A 21539-nucleotide genomic window follows, 5' to 3' on the forward strand; every position below is an offset into this window, starting at 1 on the left:
AGCAGCCCATCTCAAGGACGGGAACACTTGTGAAGTCTTTAGGGTGAATCATTGGGAAGGGTTTTGTAGAGAACATTTCGATAAACTGTAATTGTGCGTGGAGTAGAGAGGAAGAATGATGCTGTCCCAGTGCTGTCTGTGCTTCAGGAGTGAAGAACCCACTTAGTGCAGCCACCATCGCACCTCTGTCTCACTTGTCATCATTTTAATAAGACCAGCATTGAGAAGGACAGAATACACTTCCTATGTAAGGAATAAAGCTTGTAGAGATCTGCATCTCTGTGTCCTCCACCAGGAGTGGTTTTTCTCTTACCATTCCATGAAAATTAGTCCAGATTCTGTCTTTCAACCTTAAGATTTTTCATAGGATGTGTTGGAGATGAGCTTCCATTTCATCCCTGAGACTGTTTCTTTACTCATAGCTGCTATGAATGTTTCTGGAGATAAATAGTAAGTTTCTTATAGCTTGTCTGCTTTAATGATTGGCTTATTAGCTGCGTTCTGCCCTAATTGATTACTTGCTTGGCATGTGTGAGATGCTACAGAGAAATTGTATTACGGACAGATGAGGCGCATTGCTGGAGATGCATGAGATGGAGGGAGCTGAACCAAACCTTTGCAAATAGGTAGCATTTCTTCAAAGCTGTCTCCAGGTCTTGAAAGATCACTTATTCCTATGGGTAGATGTCTACTGGGACACCAGTGCCATCAACATCCGAGGAATCTTAGCTGCTTCTGAAAGTTTTTAGCCCACACATTTGGAAAGAAACTTTAAAACATGAGCAGCGTAAGTTGATTGGATTTGATGCTCCCGAATCTGGCGTAGTAGCAGTGCTTCCATCAGTCTCTCTGCAGTTTTGCAGAACCTTTCTAGCAGCAGTGAAGCAAAGAGTGTGGTCAGTTTAGTGTTGCTGCTCTTCCCTTCTTGACAAGATGATACTGGGGAGATGTGTGCTCAGAATTAGCCAGGAGCTCATGTCAAACCCCTAAGTGAAGTCCTGGAACGATGCTGTTTTAATAGTCCCAGCACATCCCCTGCTCATGAAGAGGAATTGCAGTTGGTGTCTCCTCTCAGGTCTCGACTGCCAAGCTCTGGTAGATTTACTACTTCAGTGCTACAATGTGGTGCTCAGGTTCTGTCTCAGCTGTTTTAGTGGTGACCCAGCTCAGCTCATGTACCATCAGCTCCAGGTGTGCAGGTTGATTGCTGCAGAAGGATCTGTAGACTGACTTGTTTCCGATACAAGAGTTGAAATTGAACCTGTGTGTCAGAGCTGGCGGGGGGGAGGAAGGAACAATGCCCTAACAGCACAACTCTCTTCTTTGCAGCTTGTTCCCCAATTAGTTCGTATTCTGAAGAACCTTATCATGTCTGGATATTCACCAGAGCATGATGTGTCTGGGATCAGTGACCCCTTCTTGCAGGTAAGAACCGATGCGAACAGCAATTATAGCTTTAGTTCCAGTACTGTATTTTGAGCCTTAGGGATGAGGGATTACCTCTGGGCAGCTGTGTTGATTCTAATAATTTGTCTTTATTAGAGCTGATTGTGCAAATGCTCTTCATCTGCCCTAGTGAAAGACCCCTGCTGTACTTCAGACAGCGGTTGTGGTGTCTGATGTGGAGTGTGACACAGGGGAGCAGCAGCACCACGTGTTGGTCTTGCAAGGCTGTGCTGCTGGGCAGTGGGGGCACTTCAGTGGTTCTGCCCAGTGGGAAGAAAACGAGCGCAGCATACGCCTGTTCCTGTTGGTAAAGGTGTTGTAGAGGATAAACATTTTGCTTAGGAATGGAAATCCAGTTGTTGGCTTCTTTGCCACTCCTCAGGACGTGCACTGGGTGTTTCATGTTCCATGTGCAAAGCTCTGCCATCCAATAAGATGTTTGTTTGTTTGTTTTATTTTGTCAAATAGGGTCGAATCCTGCGCTTACTAAGAATTTTAGGGCGAAATGATGATGATTCTAGTGAAGCAATGAATGATATACTTGCACAGGTGAGGTCTGCATCTTAAACTTTCTGTTATGGTTACTTAATGATTTGGATACAGCAGCGCTGCTGAGGAATACAGCTGCTCGCTGTGTTGAATTTTCTGCAGGAGACCGATGTTCATAGGTGTGATGCTTGTTTGCTAGGGACTGGTTGGTTTTACTGCCCGTTCTGCAGAACAGCACAAAAGGGATCTGGTTTGGATGCATTGGAGTCACTTGTTTTGTTTCTTTTCTCTAGGTTGCCACTAACACAGAAACAAGTAAAAATGTGGGAAACGCCATTCTCTATGAAACTGTGCTGACTATTATGGACATAAAATCTGAGAGTGGACTGAGAGTAAGTTGCGTTTGCGGTGGCATTTTTATTTTCCTAGGCTTGTGTTAGAGTGATTTGTGTAGAGGACATGAAGCAACCTTGTTTCACCCGAGCTCCAGATCTGGCTCTAGATGAGACTGTTGCCTCTTCAGAAAGTGCTGTTTGCTTTTTAATTTTTGTTATTGTAAAAAAGCAGAACTTCCTGTAGACTGTTCCCTTGTGAGTGGAAGGGAGCTTGTGTTGTGTTTGTCTTAGCTTTTCCTCTGCTCAGTCAGCTTTAGAGTTCTTCATGTTACACATTTGGCCAAGAACCACAATGGCAGCTTTGATGCATTGCCTGTAAAAGCTTGACACGATGAAGGTGACCAGCGCCCTTTTTTGATCACTGCCCTTCCCTGTCTCTTTCTGCAGGTGTTAGCCATTAACATCCTAGGCCGTTTCTTATTAAACAACGACAAAAATATTAGGTAAGTGTTACGTCGTGCGTTTTGGCAAAACCCAGTTTAAAGTGTGTGAGAAGCAGTTTCACACAGATTACGCTGAAGCAGAGCTTTCCAAGAGACCCTGTTGGGAAGTGCTGTTGTTGGGGTTGCTATGACTGTGCCTGGCTTTTCACTTGCTTGGTGCATTCTTTTCCCTGTGAAGATCTTAACCATGGCTCTGCCCTTCTTAGTTGAAGGTGTATGATGGTGTAGGACCTAATTCTGGACATGTGATTTCTTGATCTAGTCACAGGTTTTTTTCCAGTAAGCTGTGGATCTCCTGCCTTGTCCCAGCTGGTCTGTGGTGATATTCAGATCTGAGGTGGCATTGGAGATCTGACCAATTAGGCAAAGACTGGTTTTTATGATTGTATGCTGTTGCCAACAAGGAAATTTGTTTGAGCTTTGGTCACTATGAAGCTGGAAATGGAATTGCTGCAACTGCTAGAATGAAGTCCCATCTCTGAGCATTTTGATGGCACATTGTGGTATGGGTAGAAGACTTTAGCCTTGGGAAGTGTAACTGATGCTGGTTTGAGTGTGGGTTCTGCAGAGGTCTGCTCTTTAATTGTCTTATCTTTCCAAAATCGTCATGAGGACTGGACAGCTGACATGAGCCCAGGAGCAGGGACAGGACCTGTCTGGGCAGGAGCACAGTGTTAGAGTTGTCACAGCCTGGTGTTAGGGATGTCACAGCCCAGTGTGGTCACTCAGCTCTGAAGGCAGCCCCTGGGAGATTTCCATTGGAGCCCTGTTCTGTTGCTAAATATGACTTGAGTTTTGGGCAGTGTCAGTGTGCATAGAAATTAAATGCCTGCTGTCAACTATTACCGTGTGTCCTTACCACAGATACGTAGCTTTGACGTCGTTGTTGAAAACCGTGCAGACAGACCATAACGCAGTACAGCGGCACAGAAGCACGATTGTGGACTGTCTGAAGGATCTGGATGTCTCCATTAAAAGGTAATTGAAATATCAGTGAAATAGACTCTCCAGATTAACAGCCTGTGGAAAGTGAGCAGGACATAGGGAAAAATGACAGTAATCTTGGGGAACTGTAGGAGAGACTCGTATTAATGCACAGTGTGGTGAAGATGTGCAGCCACCTTCTTTGGGAAGCTGCTTTTACATTTTATGCATCTTGGATTGGAAAAAAAGGTTTTTCTGTTTGCCTGAATTTTTCCAAAATGGTCTCGATGGAGATCAGGTTGTGCGCTCACAACAAGATGGAAAACCTCAAAGTATGATCCTCGTCAAATCTACTCTGACACGCTCAACACTGCTTTTCTTTCCCAGTTGAACAGGCAGTGCCATATTGTCTTGAGGCAGTGTTAAGCCATCCAAATAATGGATTCTATGTTAAATTTGATTAGGCAGTGGTAGAATTCAGACTTGATTGTTCAAATAATTTGCTTACAAACCATGTCCTGTTACGCATTCTTGGCGTTCATTTGTCATTTCCATACTGGTACGTTGCTGCTTCTCTGATGAAAGAGCTTGCAACCTTACTTCTCACTACAGAAAGACTTTTCTGATACTCAATCTAAACTTCTTCCTCTGTTTCTTATTACTTCATTTATCTTTTACTCATGGTAGTAACTTTCTCCTGTTTCTGTCAGGCACTCGTAGATACTCTTGAATTACCTGATCTCGCTTTTGCCCAGCCTATGTGGAATACTGCTCTTAATCTTCTGTGTTGGGTCTTTCAGCCCGTCGTTTGCTGCTCTTTCTGTCAGAGCTCTCTTCCTCATTGCTGTTCTTTCTGTAGCCGTGGTCTGAGCTCAGTGCAGCACACAACATGTCAGTGATGGGAACAGTTGCGTCTTGTGAAATCTGTCTGCTGCAGGCCAGAATTGTATTGAGCTTTCATCACGTCATGAATATACTTTCAAAATCGTTCAACCTCTTTTTTTTTTTCCATCTTGTCAAATTGATTAGATACATCATAGATACTTGTTGTGATGGGCATCCTGCAAATTTGTGCCCATCTTTGAATCAGATCTAGATTTTGAACGGCACTGCTCAATCTAATATGTACACAATAGGCAAGAAATTGGGTCTGTCTCACTTAGTTTTATCTGTTTTGTGATGGGTATCCCGTAATCTATTTTTACAGTTGCAGTCTACCCCAAAACACAAATTTGTATCTTATGTGCTGAACAGATCGGGCTGCTCCTGCTGTTCAGAGCCAGAATCAGCATGCGGCTGGGTTGAGGAACAGCAAAGCCGCCTCTGGGTTTTGGATAGAAGGCAACAACAGCGTTTTGTTGGTACCTGGTAGGAAAGGTTGGGTGTGCGGCAGAGGACAGAGCTTCATGTTGGAGTGCTGTTGGAGGATGAAGCCTGTGAGTGATCCATCAGCAGAGCATGATGCTGCCATGCTGACACTCGTGCTGCTGACAATGCACTGCTTCCATTGAAGCGATACATTCTGGGTGTCAGAGCCCCCAGGTAGCAAGTTGGAAGGGCTGAGACTTGAGGGAAAGACACCGTAGACCTGGTTTGGGTTGTTTGAGGCATGGCCTGTTCTCATCATCCTTTAACCATTGCAGTGCTTCTTTGATCTATGTGGTATAATTCAGAATGGCTTTGCCATTTAATTTGTCTTTTTTTGTCTGTCTGCTTAATATGATCAAACTACATAATTAGGAACTTGGTGGCAAACGAACCATGTAATATGACTGAAGGTAAGCAACGTGTGTTGATGTAAATGCCTGGTGTTAAGTACTTCTGTGCACCTGCAGTTGATACTGGAGCAAGACAAAATCAGTGGGACTGCTCATATTTAATGCATTTTAACATGTCTGTACAACGTTGGCAATCAGCTATCAATCACATTTGGAGATGGTAGCCTTCACTCAATAAATGTCAGAATGGGAGAGCTGTGCTAGAAGCAACTGCAGAAGCTTCAAGTAGAAGGGCAAAGGATGAGGCTTCAAGCCTGTGCTGGACGCAGCAAGAAACAGCTGCGCTCTGCCCTGTACGAGGAGGAGCCGGTGCTCTGCCAGTGCTGGTGTCAGCGTGTGCAGAGGGAGTGGGTTCTGTAAAGAGCACTGGCGCGTGTAAAGTGGAGGGCCGTTCTCACAGCACTAATAGATACTGCTCTCTTCTTAATTAAAAGGTAAGCGCGGTTCAGTACCTGAATTTAGGTTTGTGTACTTCACTAGCTGAAGATACTTTATTGGTTTTCTGTCTCTTGCCCCAGGCGTGCAATGGAGCTGAGTTTTGCTCTTGTTAATGGGAACAATGTCCGTGGAATGATGAAGGAGTTGCTGTATTTCCTGGATTCCTGTGAACCAGAGTTCAAGGCAGACTGTGCATCTGGAATATTTCTTGCAGCTGAGAAGTATGGGGTCAATTTACTTGCTATTAATTTTTTGTACGTCCTCAAAACTATGAGCATTTTATGGATTTTTTCCTGCCCCCTCCTCACCCTCTGAGAGAGAATATATGATCATCCCTTCTCCCATTTGCTGACTTCTGTATGGTTTGTCAGTTTTAACCCACTCTGAGGACCAGGACACACTAGTGTGTCCCATATGGATAGTCCTCATATCACCAAACCAGTCGGGTATATTGATTACTGCTGCACTGCGGAACAGGTTTTATGCTGACGTGGTCCTGCCCCTGCTCCACGCACACCAATTCTCTCGGGGTGGTTGTACAAGTGAGATGGTCTCATTGCTGTTGAGCCATTGTAATCAGCAGCCTGACTTTGAAGTATTTTATATGCAACGTATGGCTGTGCTATGTTATACAGACTTGTATATGCATTCAGCTTTCCAATGTCAGCATTAATACCAAAAAGTCAAGGAATGTGGAGTGTCTGGTGTTTTCTTTTGTGGGTTTTTTTGTGTGTTTTGTTGGCATCTCCGCAGGAAGCAATGGGCCAGGAAGTGACTGATGGGGAGGTGCTGATGGTGATGGGTTTCTTGGTGGTGGTGAAGGTGAGCAGTTATTGCTCTAACTTGGTTTTTTTTTTAATTTTACCAGATATGCTCCTTCCAAACGCTGGCACATAGACACAATTATGAGAGTCTTAACAACGGTAAGTGAAATTGCCTCTCTTGTGTGCGACTACATCAGTGTTTTAAGTTAGGGAGTTACTCTTCATCAAGTTGGAGATGGCAATAAAGGCTGGCAGATAACAAGTGCTGCAATACACGGAGGAAGTGCACTGCTATGGTAGTGACCTTGGGCAGCCAGTGAGAAATATGTCAGCTCAGTAAATATGACTGAGTGTTTTGGGTGTTTTTTTTCTAGAAGAAATGTGTGATTTCAGAAACACAACAGAAGATAGTGTGTAGCAGATTTTTTGTACTGCAGTAATCGCATTCATTTTGAAGTTAGGACAGCTTTTGTGCTATCTGTGATTCCAGTGTACAGTGCTTGCAGGGGAGAGTGAACACAGCCTTAAGTGGCCTGCAAAGAGAGAGGAGGTGAAACAGTTTCTTGGAATTATTCCAAGTTGAGCTTATCAAAGCTTTTTTAATGATATTGTATCAGCAGCTTTCTATTTCCTCTTCTTTGGGTTTAATTGTACTCTTTACCTACATGAATTTCTTCTTGAACGTCCCAGCTGAGGTGGAATGGGAGCAGTGTTTTAGCAAACGAGAGGGAAGGGATCTTGCTCACTTGGGTAGGCAGCGTGTTCCCTGAGAGAGTGATTTTTATCAGTATGAGTGTTCAAATTGGAGAAGTTCCTCAAGAAGCAAGTCTGTCTTGTGTGCTGTTTTGCCACCCTGAAACAGATAAAAAGTAGATTCCTCTGAACTGAGAATTGATTTCCATTAGAAGGTTGGCTGTGGGAATTGCTCACAGGTTACTTCCTTCAGTAAAGTAACTTTCTCCTCTTGGCTGCTGGAGAAGCCATTTATGAAGATGTATTCATGAGGCTGCTCACTGCAGACTCTTACAGATGAGCATCGTTTTCAGTTTAGCTGATGAGAGCTAACACAGAAAGGTGCCATCAGCTGTCTTTGGGCAGGTGGGTTCTCACTTCAGCAGCCCAGCCAGGTCAACCAGTTTCTTCTTTTTGCATGCCAGAGTGCCTGAACAGAGCAGGCTTTGACCAGCAAACATCTCCCCTTCAGTGCCAAAGCTGTGTGATTATGAATTGCCCCACAGTTTCCTGGCCTTAAAGTGGGCTTTCCCCTCCAAGCTCCCTGTTCTACTCCCTAACCAAAGAGTGACTGCAGGCGAGGTCCTGGGCTTATTTGGCAGAGTCTGGCTTTGAGCAGGCGGTTGAATAAACTGTGTTCTGCCCCCAGGGTATCCTTTGACTTAAAGCCTTCAATTTAACAAAGATGTTTAGGTTTTGTTCCTTCTGTAGCACAGGCTTCTTATGTCCACACTCCATTCTCTTGCCAGTTTCAGGGTATCTGTATTACGGGTTTCTCCAGGTATAGTTGAGTTCACTAGGAAAACTGCTGTCCTGTACTTCTACCCATCTGAGCCTGCTCAAAATCAACCATAAAGTGCGTGGGGATGAGGAGGTTGATTTTTATTTCTATGCACGTGGCTTTGTGAAGGATATCAGCAGATTGTGGGTGTTACTGAGAAGCCAAATGGTGAAACCTAAGAACCTGTGTTTGTCTCTTGAATACACAATTGTTCTTGCAGGCAGGAAGTTATGTTCGTGATGATGCTGTGCCCAATCTGATTCAGCTGATAACGAATAGTGTGGAGATGCATGCTTACACTGTGCAGAGACTCTACAAAGCCATCCTTGGTGACTACTCCCAGGTAATACCAAAAGCGACCAGCTTCAGTTTCCTCGTTGTGCTGCAGTAAGCATGTTTACTAAGTCAGCGTGATGCTGTGTAGCTCCAAGGGACAGATTGCAGAGGAGGCATGTTTGCTTTAAGTTCATGGTCTTGTTATTTTCTCTAGTTCTCTTACGAAATTTGTGATCATATCAAATATTGCTGTTCTGCTGTGGAGAACTTCCTTGGCTGGGAGGAGGGCTAAGCTTGCTCTGGGAAGTGGTGATGGTTTAATTGGTCCTGCAGGTATCCATTTGTCTCTGAGGCATCTGATTTTTCTTCTTCTAACAGCAACCCCTGGTGCAAGTGGCCTCTTGGTGCATAGGAGAGTATGGAGAGCTCCTGGTGTCTGGTCAGTGTGAGGAGGAGGAACCCATACAGGTACAGCTTGGGAAAGAGCAGAAGCTGTGCGCCTGGCTGAGACTGGGGCTGCTCAGAAGCCTTGCTGCAAAGCTTTTCTCTCTCAGCCCAACATTTCTGTACCTTTTCAGGTAACAGAGGATGAAGTTCTTGATATTTTAGAAAGCGTCCTGATATCTAATATGTCTGCATCTGTTACACGAGGCTATGCTCTCACTGCCATCATGAAGCTTTCCACAAGGTTCACCTGCACTGTCAAGTGAGTTCTCATTGATGTTGTACTGCACAGGGTTTTGTTGCAAAATGCTGACACCAATTGTCTGCAGTAGAAGTGTTCCTTGAACATGTGCTGGTTCCTTGGTTACTGGGTTTTACAGGCCTCCTTTGCTTGCAGGGTGGAAGACTTCCACTGATGTGTGCTGTTTTCTCTGCATGGCCTCTACTGTGTAGGGACTTAATCTATGTTGTGGTTGCTTGAAAACCACTTTGTGGGGAAGATGAGTCCTTCCTTTCTGTGGACTGTTCTTCCCAGTTCCTTTTTTCAGATGATGGAGAGAAAAATAGCCTTGTTTCCTACTGATGACTTCTTGGTGGGGGTAGTTGAGTTTTCTTATGATATGCCTTGTGGTGTATTAATCACCCGCTGATGCTGTTGTGAGAGGACAGTTCAAAAATGGGTGTTGCATAGATACTCCAGGAAAGCAGCAGTGACTGCTGTTGTAAACGAGTTACACAGGAGACCTGTTGAGTAGAGGCCAGATAGTGTCTTCTGGATGACACATGCTAATCCCTTGCTTATTGCTGCTAATTCCGTGCTGTGTTGTGTTGTTTTGTTCCCCTCCCTGCTCCCACACAGTCGCATTAAGAAGGTAGTTTCCATTTACGGCAGCAGCATTGATGTGGAGCTACAGCAGAGGGCAGTGGAATATAATGCACTTTTCAAGAAATATGATCACATGAGGTAAGTGCTGATGAGTTTTGGTGTTTGAAAAGGATCGTTCTAATCTACTCTGATCTCCTGTGTACCACATTTTGTGCTTTGACAGCTTTCTCTGGTGATCTTGGTAGGATTACAGAGGAGCTAGAATTCCTGGGATGCCACTGGACTAAATACTGCCTGTGTTTGTAGGGGCTCTTCACAATCACTTTTTTCTGTAGGTGCCATCCTATTTGCTGTGTGGATGTTGTAGGACACAGCATCCTTGTGATTCCCTCTTTTCTCTCCTCCTATGGGATCCAGGCAGCAACTCAAAATCGTTTTTGGAAAAGTCATGGTAATGAGCTGGAGCATGTGAGCTGCCTAGGGCTGCACATGGAGCCTTCCGAGTGATTGAGAAAACTCCAGCGTGAGAGGCTTTGATCTGAGGTGACCGTTGCAGACAGCGGTATCTGGCGGTCATCTGACTGCTGGGCAGTGTGTGCTACTTGTAGTTTTGGAAAGTGTTGCACTTCAGAAATACCACGTGAACTTTATTCAGTGTTACAAAGCAGCATCTGTATTTTTCCCCCAGTATATTCTAATGTTAATTACAGTGTAAGGGTCAATGTTTAATAGTTTCTGCTCATTAAGACTTTGTTCATGATCAAAAATGTGGCCCACTGTTGGCATTGGAATACTTTTTCAGCCCAAAAGCTGTGTAGACCATGTGGCTTACCCCTGTTAAATGCAGCACTTTGATCTGCAGGGGTAATGGCCTACCTTGTATTGCAGACTAGTTCTCCCTATGCAGGTTTTCCTAGTTTTTTGGTTTGATGTCAGGATTCAGGTTCCTGTGTCTCCAGTCTCTGTATCATTTTGGGAGGGTACTCTTCAGGGCTGAACTTAATCTCTTTGGAAACTTTATTTGGTTAAATGAGAACACAATGATTTGCTTTTCCAACTTTGTCACCTGTTGCAAGTTGTTCACCCTTCTGCAAAGAGAAGTTGGATGAGCTGACTCTGACTCAGCTGCTTGTGGAATGGAGCAGTCAAGTGTCCCGTGTCTGCAGTTAATCCACCTCTGCTCAACTGTTTAATCTTTGTCTTGGGTTTGTCATCCTAGACCCACAGTGGAAACTGTCAAGAATGAGGGGGAAACAGGAGGCAGGAGGGCTTGTTTGGCTTTCAGCTGTCAACTGCAGAGTGCCAGAGATTGCTTTTGTAAGGCAGCTCAAGGTGGTCAGTTGCCCTGCATTGGAGCTAAAAGGAAAAGTCAGGTTGCCCTCTGTATGTCATCTTCTGGATAAGTATTTGGATTGTGATCCAGGTAGATGGCACAGTGTAACTATGTCAGCTTCTTTCAGGCCAGCCCTGCTTGAGAGAATGCCAGTAATGGAGAAAGTCACCACAAACGGCCCTACTGAGATTGTGCAGACCAACGGAGAGACAGAGCCAGCGGTACTGGAAACCAAACCTCCGCCCTCTGGACTGCAGCCTGCGAGCCAGGTAATGGAGCTGATCTGGGATGGGTTTCCACTGTCTGTCAGGCCACACCATGAGCCACTGCCAGCAGTGAGCTGAGGCCACCTCTCTGCCCCTCTGCCTTTCGCTAGCTCTGGCCTGGTGATGGTTGTGTCACCTCTCTGCTCTGATGCCGTAGCGTCAAGAACGGGTTTGTGGAAGAAGTCGCTGTGGGGAGTGCAAGAGCAGGGTGGGGTAAAGCTATGTATCACCCATCCTGTCTCATCATGCACAAACTCCTTCCTTCTCTATCTCTGTGCTCCCAAGAGCATGGGAACCAGATCTCTCATGGGTCATGGGACCATAGCCAAAGAGAGAAACTCTCTGGCCAGCAGCTCTGTTGGTCTTCAATCTGAGAGCAAGTAGCATCCATTACATTTGCAAGGGAAAGCAGCAGGAAGTTGAATATGTAACTATTACATCCACTCTCTCGTTAGGCAAATGATTTGTTGGACTTGTTGGGGGGAAGTGATATAACACCTGTAATCCCCACTGCACCTACAAGCAAGCCAGCTTCTGCTGGTGGGGAGCTCCTTGACCTCCTGGGAGACCTCAACCTAACAGGTGAGCAGGCTGCATCTCCTGAGTCCACGTTCTCAGCCCTGGGGTGGGATGAGGGCTGGCTGGCTCGTTCTTCGCTTTGTATCAAGTCCTCGTCCTCACGCTTACTCTTACCAAGATCCGTGTTGGCAGACAGGTGGGAGTCAGGGAATGAAGTCGCAGGTCGACTGTGCATGATCGGCTGATGAGACTTCAGCATTTCCAGGCTCCAGTCAGGGAATGCTGTGGGCCTTTCCAGAGAGGACTGGGAGATGCGAGGAATTCGTGCTATTCGAATGCCTGCTGAGGAGCCAGTCCTTGCTAGTGAAAGCAGAGAAGGGGAGGATGACAACACAAATTATTTGTAGAGCTTCATGTAAAGAAATATGATATGCAGCAGTTGATCTTGGGAGAAGGAGTAATTACTCCTCATTTCATGATAGTTAAGTAATAATCCTTCAACGTTTCTTGTAGGTTCTCCAGTATCTGCCCCTGCGCCCCAGATAGCACAGCCTCCGTTCCTGCTTGATGGACTTTCATCACAGCCTCTCTTCAATGATATTGCTGCAGGTTAGGGACATGTAAATCCTTAGCCTAAGGTGCCACAGCACCCAGCTAGAAGAGGAAACAAGGGGTAGTAAAAAAGGGGGAATTTGGGAGTGAAGTGTGGTGCAGGCACTGGAGCAGGAGGGAGGGGATGTGTTTAATCTTCAGAAGAGTTCACGTCTGGGGTTAAATAAACGCGTTCTGTAATGTTGAGAATGATCTCCAGATTCTGTACGTCTGCTGCTTTTTTGTTTTCTACAGGAATCCCCTCCATTACGGCATACAACAAGAACGGGCTGAAGATTGACTTCACCTTTGAGAGGTCAAACACCAACCCCAGCGTCACTGTAATCACGATACAGGCCTCCAACAGCACAGAGCTGGAGATGACAGACTTTGTTTTCCAAGCTGCAGTACCAAAGGTAGAGCCACGCAGGGCAGCTGCAGTGTCAGGCTGAGGGCAGCTGCAAGTGCTGCCTGACCAGTGCTTTCATGCATACAGAAACCTGGTCAACAAGGCTAAGAGCTGTTAACAGGTTCTTTGAGTGCTCAGTTTAGGCATCTCTAGTCTGAAAGGAAATGTTTTAAATGCAGTAGAACACCAGTTCCTATCAGATTGGACTACTTCTGCTTGGACAAAATCTTGTTTAAAATCACCACTGTCATGGAACCAAACACAGAAAAGTGTTCAGTCAAAAAAAAAGTGAAGACACTAATCTTTCCCTTTATTCTTAGTTTCTAAGAAATATACAGTGCTCTTTGCAGCTGTGAATACATGAAAAAACCTTTGAAGTTCTTAGTGACTGATAAGTTTAAATGAGTCCCCACACTGTGGTTAGTGACACGGCTCCTTCAAGCAGTGAATTGTCTCCCCTTGCACTTAGCTGCAGCACAAAATATGGGAGACAGATACAGCCTAGTTTGTAGTGGAGCAGACCAGTTGAGCAGGGCATGGTTGGAATGTTCTTAAGTTTGGGAAAATACATTCCCTTCTGGAGTTTCACTTCTAGGAGTTAGCAGTGCTCTGCCTCTTAATTGGGTAGGTTTCCTTCCTGCCATAGGGGGGAATTAGGGGAAGAATGGGCCTCCTGGAGGTACGGGTGTGCTGAACAGTCTCGACTGTTATCTGAGTGAGAGACGTGAACCGTGCATCGCTGCCCATCTTACACACTGCAGTAAGCCCTTGTGCAGAAAGCAGGTGGGCTAGTGAATATTTTGTTCTTTACAGATAGGGAATTGAAGAACTGATAATTTGGCTTTATTGTGCTTGTACATACACTGTCAGGACCAGGAACTGAACTGAGTTTCCCTTCCCTTCTCTCGATGCAGATGAGTCACTCCATGTTCTGACTTAAGTGTCAAACTGTTTTAAAAAAAACCAGCTGCAGCTCCTGTCTCCCAGCAGCAGCGTCATCCCTGCCTTTAACTCGGGGACCATCACGCAGGTCATCAAAGTCCTGAATCCACAAAAGGTGAGTGATCCCCAGAACAGTTGTTATTGATAGCATCCTGAGTCATGCATTTGGTGGCGATCAGACAGGCAAGCATCTCTGATGAGAGATGGGGAGTGCTGGCTGTGAATGATGTGTTGTTAATGACAGCCATTTTTGTTATGGTTAGGGAAAAGTTATGAAAAATACAGGAGGTCCTGGGCACAGGTTTGTTCTTCTGTTCGGTTATATGACTAAAACAGAGTCACAGGTTCGCTGTCTTCTTGAACTCATTAATGTCTTTTGCATCAGAATAGTTGTTGAATGAGTTTTTTGGCTTTTCTAGAGGAGTTCTGCCTGGTGTTTGTGTGTTGTGGAAGTGATATCTGAAATGCAAGCACCTTGCCATAGAAATATATTAAACATTCATTCTTGCTATCTGTGGCGGTGTTACCCAAAACGTTTGTTACACAAGAAGTAGCTTGATCCATAATCTTAACAAAATTGTTGGTTTTCTCAAGTGATGTCATTTGTTTTTAGTGTGAGTGTAGTTTTAAAGAGTTGATGGAAATAATCTTTAGGTGTGATTTATTCATAATTTCATTTGTTTTACAGGCTTCAGGCCTGGGATACAACAGACTCGAAGGGAGAGCGGGGTGTGGTGCACTTGTCCTCCTTAAGAGGCTTTGCAAATATGCATCAGAAAGGAGAATAAAATGGAGATTGCCTATTTCTCCCTCTGTGGGACACCCTTAAAATCTTAAATAACTTTAAGAACCTAAAACATCTGAAATTTTTCATAGGTTAATCACAGAATCACAGAACGTTAGGGATTGGAAGGGACCTCAAAAGCTCATCCAGTCCAATCCCCCTGCCGGAGCAGGAACACCCAGATGAGGTTGCACAGGAAGGCGTCCAGGCGGGTTTTGAATGTCTCCAGAGAAGGAGACTCCACAACCTCTCTGGGCAGCCTGGTCCAGTGCTCTGTCACCCTCACTGAGAAGAAGTTTCTTCTCAAATTTAAGTGGAACCTCCTGTGTTCCAGCTTGTGCCCATTACCCCTTGTCCTATCATTGTTTGTCATGATTTGTTTAATGCTTATGTACTGCTTTAAATGTTAAGTGTTGCTGCTAGACTGATGTGCAAATTAGGAAAATTCTCCAATTTCAGCCAAGATTTCTAAGAAATGGCTGTCTTCTAGTGCATAGTTTTTGTGATTTCCGTGTATCTCCCCTTATCTCCATGTAGTGTGCTCCCCATAGCCTGTATTAGGCACCAGGCTCATTACTCTGTCTGGTATACCTCTGGTATGAATTTCTCTATGGTGCTGTGGAGCACCTTTCAAAGATCACCTTGAGAGTTATTTTCTGAGCTCGGGAGGGTTTAGGAGTTTTCCTGTGAGGTGCCAGAAGTGGTGATGTGTCCCGTCGGATGGGCCCCGAGGTCAAACACACCCAGACAGTGCTGGCCTTGCTGGGGCACCAGAGCTGCCGCAGACACCGCAGGATCCAGAGGTGCCAAATCCCATTTTAGCGCCCTCTGCTCCTGCTCGCTGCTGTTAACTCTTCCAGATGAGGCATTTGTGCATCTCTTGGTGTCCTTCAGGGCACTCTTGCCCGAGGGCGCAGCGTTGCAGGAGCCTGCGCGCGGTGCTGCCGTTCCCTGGGTGCTCAGGGGGAGGCAGCCTTGGCACAGCCCTGGTTTGCCGTGGCGTGGTACAAAGTCTGTTCGCCTGGACGTGGGCTGCCATGGCGCTACACTGAAACAACACCAAGTGTGACAAAACCTGACACTGCTTACACTGACCTGGTAGTGATAATGTGTAGCCTCTTCATCCTGAGGATGGTTGGAGCAGTCATGGTCTTCCTTTCCTCCCTCTGCTATCCCCTTGATGCATTTCCCTGTAGGTGTGCGGAAAAGAGCCAGAAAAAGCCACCTGTTTGCTTTTCCTTTTGGAGTGTCGAGGAAACAAGCATTTGTGAGAGTGAGGAGAGGAGGGGATCTGGCCGGAGCATGCTGTGCTCTCTCTGTTGTAAAGGGCCACCTCATATCTGGGTGACAGCCAAACGACAGAGTGCAGAGCAGCTTCTGAGCTGATCCATCATTTACTTGCAGCAGGAGGAAATGTGCTCAGAGACTCTTTAGTCTGCTCTGGGCTGTTTCATTCACAGCGCTACCGAGCTATGCAGTACTTTAAGTTTCAAGGCTGCTGCTTTTAGTGAGCAGCCGGTGTGGGGAATGGCACCTCCCCCTGCCAGCCCAAGTGCGGAGCAGCAGAGTCTGGATCTGCCGCCTGCTTTCTTCCACCGTAAATTGGGATTTTAAGGCAGTTGTTTTTGTATTTTACTTCAGTGCTTGTGAGAGTGGGGCCAGTGCAGAGAGAGACATGGGTAGAATCTGTGCTGTAGCCTTTTTGAGAGCTTGTACCTGATCTGAGAACTACAGTTAGCAATGAGTGTCCTACCAGATCAAGGGTTTATCTGCAGTCATAGCTTGCCCTGCACACCCTTCCAGAAAGCTCTTGTGGTGAGGAAAGGACCATGTTTTGTATTCATGGGGTATGGAAGATGAGCTGGATATGGGGGGCATTTCACTGACTTTTAATAAAGACCTGAATTTGTTTTGTTTGGTTTTTTTCCCCTTTTCTCTTGTAGCAACAACTACGTATGCGGATCAAGTTGACGTATAATCACAAGGGCTCAGCAATGCAGGATCTAGCAGAAGTGAACAACTTCCCCCCTCAATCTTGGCAGTGAGGCTCTGCACCATCCTTATTCTCACCCCACCCAATCAAAAGAACTCTGGGAAGAAGGTTGTGACCCTTGGCAATCCCCCAAACTGCACCATGGGCATGGGGAACAGATGAGACCTGCTGACGAGGAGGAATTTTCCTGAGTGATTGCTGACTTTGAAGCATATCTGTTAAGACTAATCTCCTCTCCTCCGCTGATGAGGCTGGCGCTTGTGGAGGCTCCTGTGCACTCCCTCACACATGCATTCACAGCCAGAAGCAACATTCCCTTTACCCCCTGCCCCCACAAAGAAACACAGCCTGGTTGGAAGAGAAGTCTGGAATTTCTAGCAGGGAAACTTTCTTCTCTCTGCAGCAAGCGAACAGCTGCCCCTTCTTTCTGCTGTCTCTTTCACTGGGGTGGGCCAGGCGTGCTGTCACTCATTGCTCGCTGCATCCCTTCAGGCACTTCCAGACGGGCTCAGCTGGGCAGCTGGGCAGTGCCAGGCTGCCCTGCCTCTTTCTTCTTGTACCCCTGTGTCTGGAGGGGCTGCAGGCTTCTCGTGGCCTATTCAGTGCATTATTGTATACACCCATACCAGGAGCAAGCTAGACCTTGGAGTTCATCTGCAAACCTGGGACAGTGCAGGAAAAGATGTGTTGGTGAGAGTCCATGAAATTGCTTTGGTGCTGTATTTGGAGATGAAGACCTTACACTTGAATTTTCTTTCTTTCCATCAATAGCTACATCCATGCAGATTCACAGACAGTCTTCTGTACCTTCCCCAGAAAGCGTGGTGATGTACGAGAGATGTAGAGATCCAAGGAGCAGCTGGTTTTCTACCAGAGATGGTTTCAAAGCCTTTTAACCCATTAGTTGTGGTTTATGGGTAGAAAAGACATACTTGGTTTTGTAGATCAGTCTTTGAGGGCTCTGTTCCTGCTGGGACACTCAACAGAGACTATGCTGCAAAGCTGCTCTTCCCAGTTATTCCAGACCTCCCCGGTTTAATTTCCAGAGCCTGTTGTAGACCCCCTGGATTCCATTTGAGTTACTTCTGACTGGGATATTTGTGTTGTATCTGTAATATTGGCACTGAAATAAAGACCATACGGTTTAAAGAGACCTTTTCCCATTTTGTTACTTGATTGATCCTTGTAGTTTGCTCCTTGCTCCCCTCGCAGAGAATTGTGCCAGTTCAGGTTCAGATTGAAAGTAACCAGACTGTTTTGAGTAGAAGCCAGTGGTTTGTTTGGATCCAGAGATGTGAGGTCCAGTGCTAAAGCTGTGTTCAGCTGTGCTTCCTAGCATGAGCTGTTGTGAGGTTTGGAGTGCCGCGAGTTCCCGTGGAGGCGATGTGCAGGACGTACAGCACAGTGTGAAACTGTTGAGGTGTTCTCTGAGGTGAACTGTTGAGGAGGATGGAGGAGATATCTTGGATCTTCACCTGTGAGTGCTGGTGAGCTGAAGGTGCTCCAGCTCCCAGCCCAGGGCTTTCTTGCAAGAAACAGCTGTCACATCTGCTTGGTTTCTGCTGCAGGGCTCTCCAGACAGGGGTTGTGCAGTGTTGTGATGGCAAGCTTAGACATGGGCTTTTGCATCTGCAGAAGTGCTAACACCAGGCTCCGGTCCTTGCCAAAAACACTGCAGGAGTGGTGCACGATGTACTTGGGGAAAGTTGAAGACCTGTTTTCCCCTGGAAGCAGGAGCAGGAGGCCACTGAAGGTTGTTTGATCTGCTTGGGTTTTAGCTGCATTAAGTAATAGGAGGTAGGACTGACTGATGCTGACTTCAGCTCTGGTCTGGGTAGTGGAATAAGTTTAGCTTCTCCTGGGCCTTTTGCTGCCTTATTGAGTAAACAGGTTTGGGCCTTCACATTAACAAAGAGCTTCATTATTGTATGGGAACTGGCATCAGCATGAGGTTATAAAATCTAGAACGATGCAAGATTTTCTTAGGAGTGATTCTGGGTTGTGGCAGGGCGATGCCTTGGCTGTCGGTGGTGAGGCAGATGCTGTGCCTCGGCCAGAAGCACGATGGAGACTGCAGAAATGACTGAACCGAGGTCCCTGTGTGGGTGCTGAGCATTCACCTCTGCTGTCACCACAGTTGTCGCTGTTCACCACCCCTGGGTCAGACTCCTCAGCACTGGAGGCTGCTCGTGTTCAATCCAGACCGTGGCGAGCCCTGAGGGTGTGGAGAGCCTTGGCCTTGGCTCCTGAGCGCCCATGAGCTCTCCCCTTCTCAGAGCTGTGCCTGGTCACTTGTGCAGAGGGCTGGCACATCTCCATCTCCATTTGGTTTTGGTGAGAGAGAGCACTGGTACAGGAGGTCCAATGTGCAGAAAGAAGTCAATGGTCTCTCTGTTGGGAACAGCTTATCGTGTCCCCCTTGTTGCGCTTGTTTTCTGTCCCCTGGAGCAGCTGGGTTGTGGTGTTGGTCTCTGGTGAAGACTCCCGCTGTATCCTGGCTCCCGCAGCCACCTTTGCACAGAGCGGTTGTGTTTTGGGAAGCAGGCGCTTTGTCACGTATTTGAGTGGAGCTGAAGGAGATGGTGCCCGTGGCTGAGCCATCCCTTGGCTGTGCTGTGCTCCTCATGGCAGCCGAGCGTTGCTGTTGTCTGTGGAGCTCTCCCTTCCCCTGCGAAGGGCTGAGGACGACGCTGCGCCCGGCTTCGCGTGTTCCCGTCTGCCATCCAGACACCACTGCTCGCATCTCCTGAGCTCTGTGCTGCTGCTCTGCTTCACACTGGAGAGCACCCGCATGTCCACGCCTGAGGAGAGGGGGAGCTGTCTGCCACCAGCTGAGGCCAATGGTTCTGACCGGTCTGGTCCACGCTTCCCTTGCGTCAGCGTAAGGGGAGTCTGAAGGGAGCAAGATGCAGACTTCATGGCTAATCTGACCAATACCTGTATTGGAGACTTCAGAGCTGAGAGGGGTCAAATGTCAGGTTTTTCAAGTGAATGTATTTTGAGTCAAAAAATTAGAGAAAGAATAGTGGCCATAATGGGCCTGAAGGGGGGGAGAGGACATGGGAAGGTCCCAAGATTCGACTTTGTTGAGGTTTTCATGGGACAAAATATGGCCTTGAACAACCTTTTGAAGCAATAGCAGTGAGGGGACTGCCACCTGTACAGTACCTTGGATCTGTAACTCAGAGATGCTGAAGCAGCTGGGAAAGTGACCCAGTGCCTTCCCAGGCTGGCAGAGCTACGAGACGGAGCAGCACGAGTGGCTTTTTTTGTAGATCTGCTGGTGCGCTTTCTATGTCTTCATTTTCTACTGGGGGCTGTGAGGGAAGGAGCTGCTGCACTGCTTCCCTCTGGACTTTCACTCTGTTCCTGTATATTCCTTTTTCTTTCCTGATCTCGTAATTTACATTTTACATAGAGCCCCATCCCACCTCTTTGACAGTGTAGTAAGAAATAAACCCACCAAACAAAAAGAAAACCCAAACCCAAAACAAAATCCCAACAAAACGAGCCAAATTTGAAGTGCAAACATGCCCTTTGAGCAGGGAGCCTGGTGGCATTCGAACTTCTGCAGACCTATTTTTGAGATGTGAAAAATTTAAATAAATGCTGAGTCTTAGGTGAGTGAGGAGCATAACGCATGTAAACATTTACATGGGATGCATTAGACTTCTGCTGTGTGTATTGTCTTTTGGTTGAAACAAATTATGAAGTGACTAATAAAATGAGTCAATATTCAATGATTTAAAACTGTGCCTCGTTGCTTTTTGCAAGTACCGTGAGATAGGGCTTGCTGATTCTTCATGTTTGGCTGTGACAAGGCCAGATGATGTGAAATAATCAATAAGGGCAGAATCTGAGGAACTTTCCAGGAGATTTTGGGGAGCAAGATGAGCAGACAGTGACCAAACACTTGAGGAGTTCACGTGTGATGCCAGCCTGAACACGCAGCAGCAGTGCCCGGGCTCTGGGAGGGTGCGAGGAGCGCTGAGCACAGGGATTTCCCTGGTTTGGAGCCTGCCCTCAGCGCTGGTCATGACCCTTCGCTGATCAAAACCCCTGTCATCCATCAGTGTCTGGGATGAGGATCGTGGTGATCTCACTGCCTCATAAAGCAGCACGTGGGCCTGGTTCTTCCTTGTGTTTTCCAGTCACAGGAACATTTTACTTGATAACTTTGTGTGTGTTTCCTAACACGTAATTGTGTTTCTCTGTGAAGTGCAATCTCAGTGTGGCCGTGTCCTTCCTTTGTGAAGTTCTCTTGAGGCAGCACGGTTACAGAACTGCAAAGCTGTGGCTGGAGATGCGTTGTCATCTGCCTCTGTGGGACAGCCCAGTGAAAATGTGATGTATTCTTAAAGTTGTCTCAGTTTGCGTGTGTAGTCAGGAAGTGTGAAGAGCCGGGTGGCCATTCCCGTGGCCATTGGTGTAATGAAGGAGTTCAAATTGCCAGGGACCACCTTTAACCTTGCAGTAAGATGGGTTGTCCGTCAGCTCGTTGTTTTCATCAGGAACACCCTGCAGATACCCAGGAATTCGGAGTCGGAAGCTGTGGGTTTGTGTGGCGGTTGTCACCGCAGCCCTGGCGCTGGAGTGGGACAGATCCTGCAGCTTTTCCTCGGTGTCCTCCTGCATGCGGGGCCTCGGTGGGCCCGGGAGCAGATCAATGTGTGCGGAGAGGTCAGGAAGAGCACAGAGGGTATTTGGAGGAGGGCTGTACCAGGACTGGAGTGTCTGCCGCAGTCATCGTGCCACCGCTGAGAGGTTGCAAAGCAGGTCTGGCCTGAGCACTGAAGTAAGACCGGGAATCAGCGTAAAAAGAAAGAAAATACGATGATGGGCTAAAGCGTGTTGAAGTTTGGAACCGCTGGCGGTTATGGCAGAGGTGCGTACTTTTACTGCTCTGATTTTAACCTGCTTGGTCCTGTTGAGGCACAAGGAGCTGCCTGAAAGCGTTACCCAAGCC

The 21539-nt window shown here is 46.7% G+C and overlaps 1 protein-coding gene across 1 annotated transcript in view; it reads left to right on the forward strand.

Moving 5' to 3' along the window:
* The window catches only part of LOC104545492 (AP-1 complex subunit gamma-1-like), a 28828-nt gene extending 11635 nt beyond the window's left edge, over positions 1–17193 (forward strand). Inside the window, 17 exon segments of the mRNA XM_010190648.1 lie at positions 1330–1425; positions 1915–1995; positions 2229–2327; positions 2718–2773; positions 3638–3751; positions 5994–6134; positions 6782–6836; positions 8411–8533; positions 8845–8934; positions 9045–9172; positions 9770–9874; positions 11197–11338; positions 11791–11917; positions 12368–12463; positions 12701–12861; positions 13822–13911; positions 16524–17193. Coding sequence (XP_010188950.1) covers positions 1330–1425; positions 1915–1995; positions 2229–2327; positions 2718–2773; positions 3638–3751; positions 5994–6134; positions 6782–6836; positions 8411–8533; positions 8845–8934; positions 9045–9172; positions 9770–9874; positions 11197–11338; positions 11791–11917; positions 12368–12463; positions 12701–12861; positions 13822–13911; positions 16524–16625 — 1806 coding nt within the window. The 3' untranslated portion in view covers positions 16626–17193.
* Positions 17194–21539: the final 4346 nt, after the last annotated feature.

The sequence above is a fragment of the Mesitornis unicolor genome, unplaced genomic scaffold (genome assembly GCF_000695765.1).
Source record: "Mesitornis unicolor isolate BGI_N332 unplaced genomic scaffold, ASM69576v1 scaffold24910, whole genome shotgun sequence".
Taxonomy (NCBI): Eukaryota; Metazoa; Chordata; class Aves; order Mesitornithiformes; family Mesitornithidae; genus Mesitornis; species Mesitornis unicolor.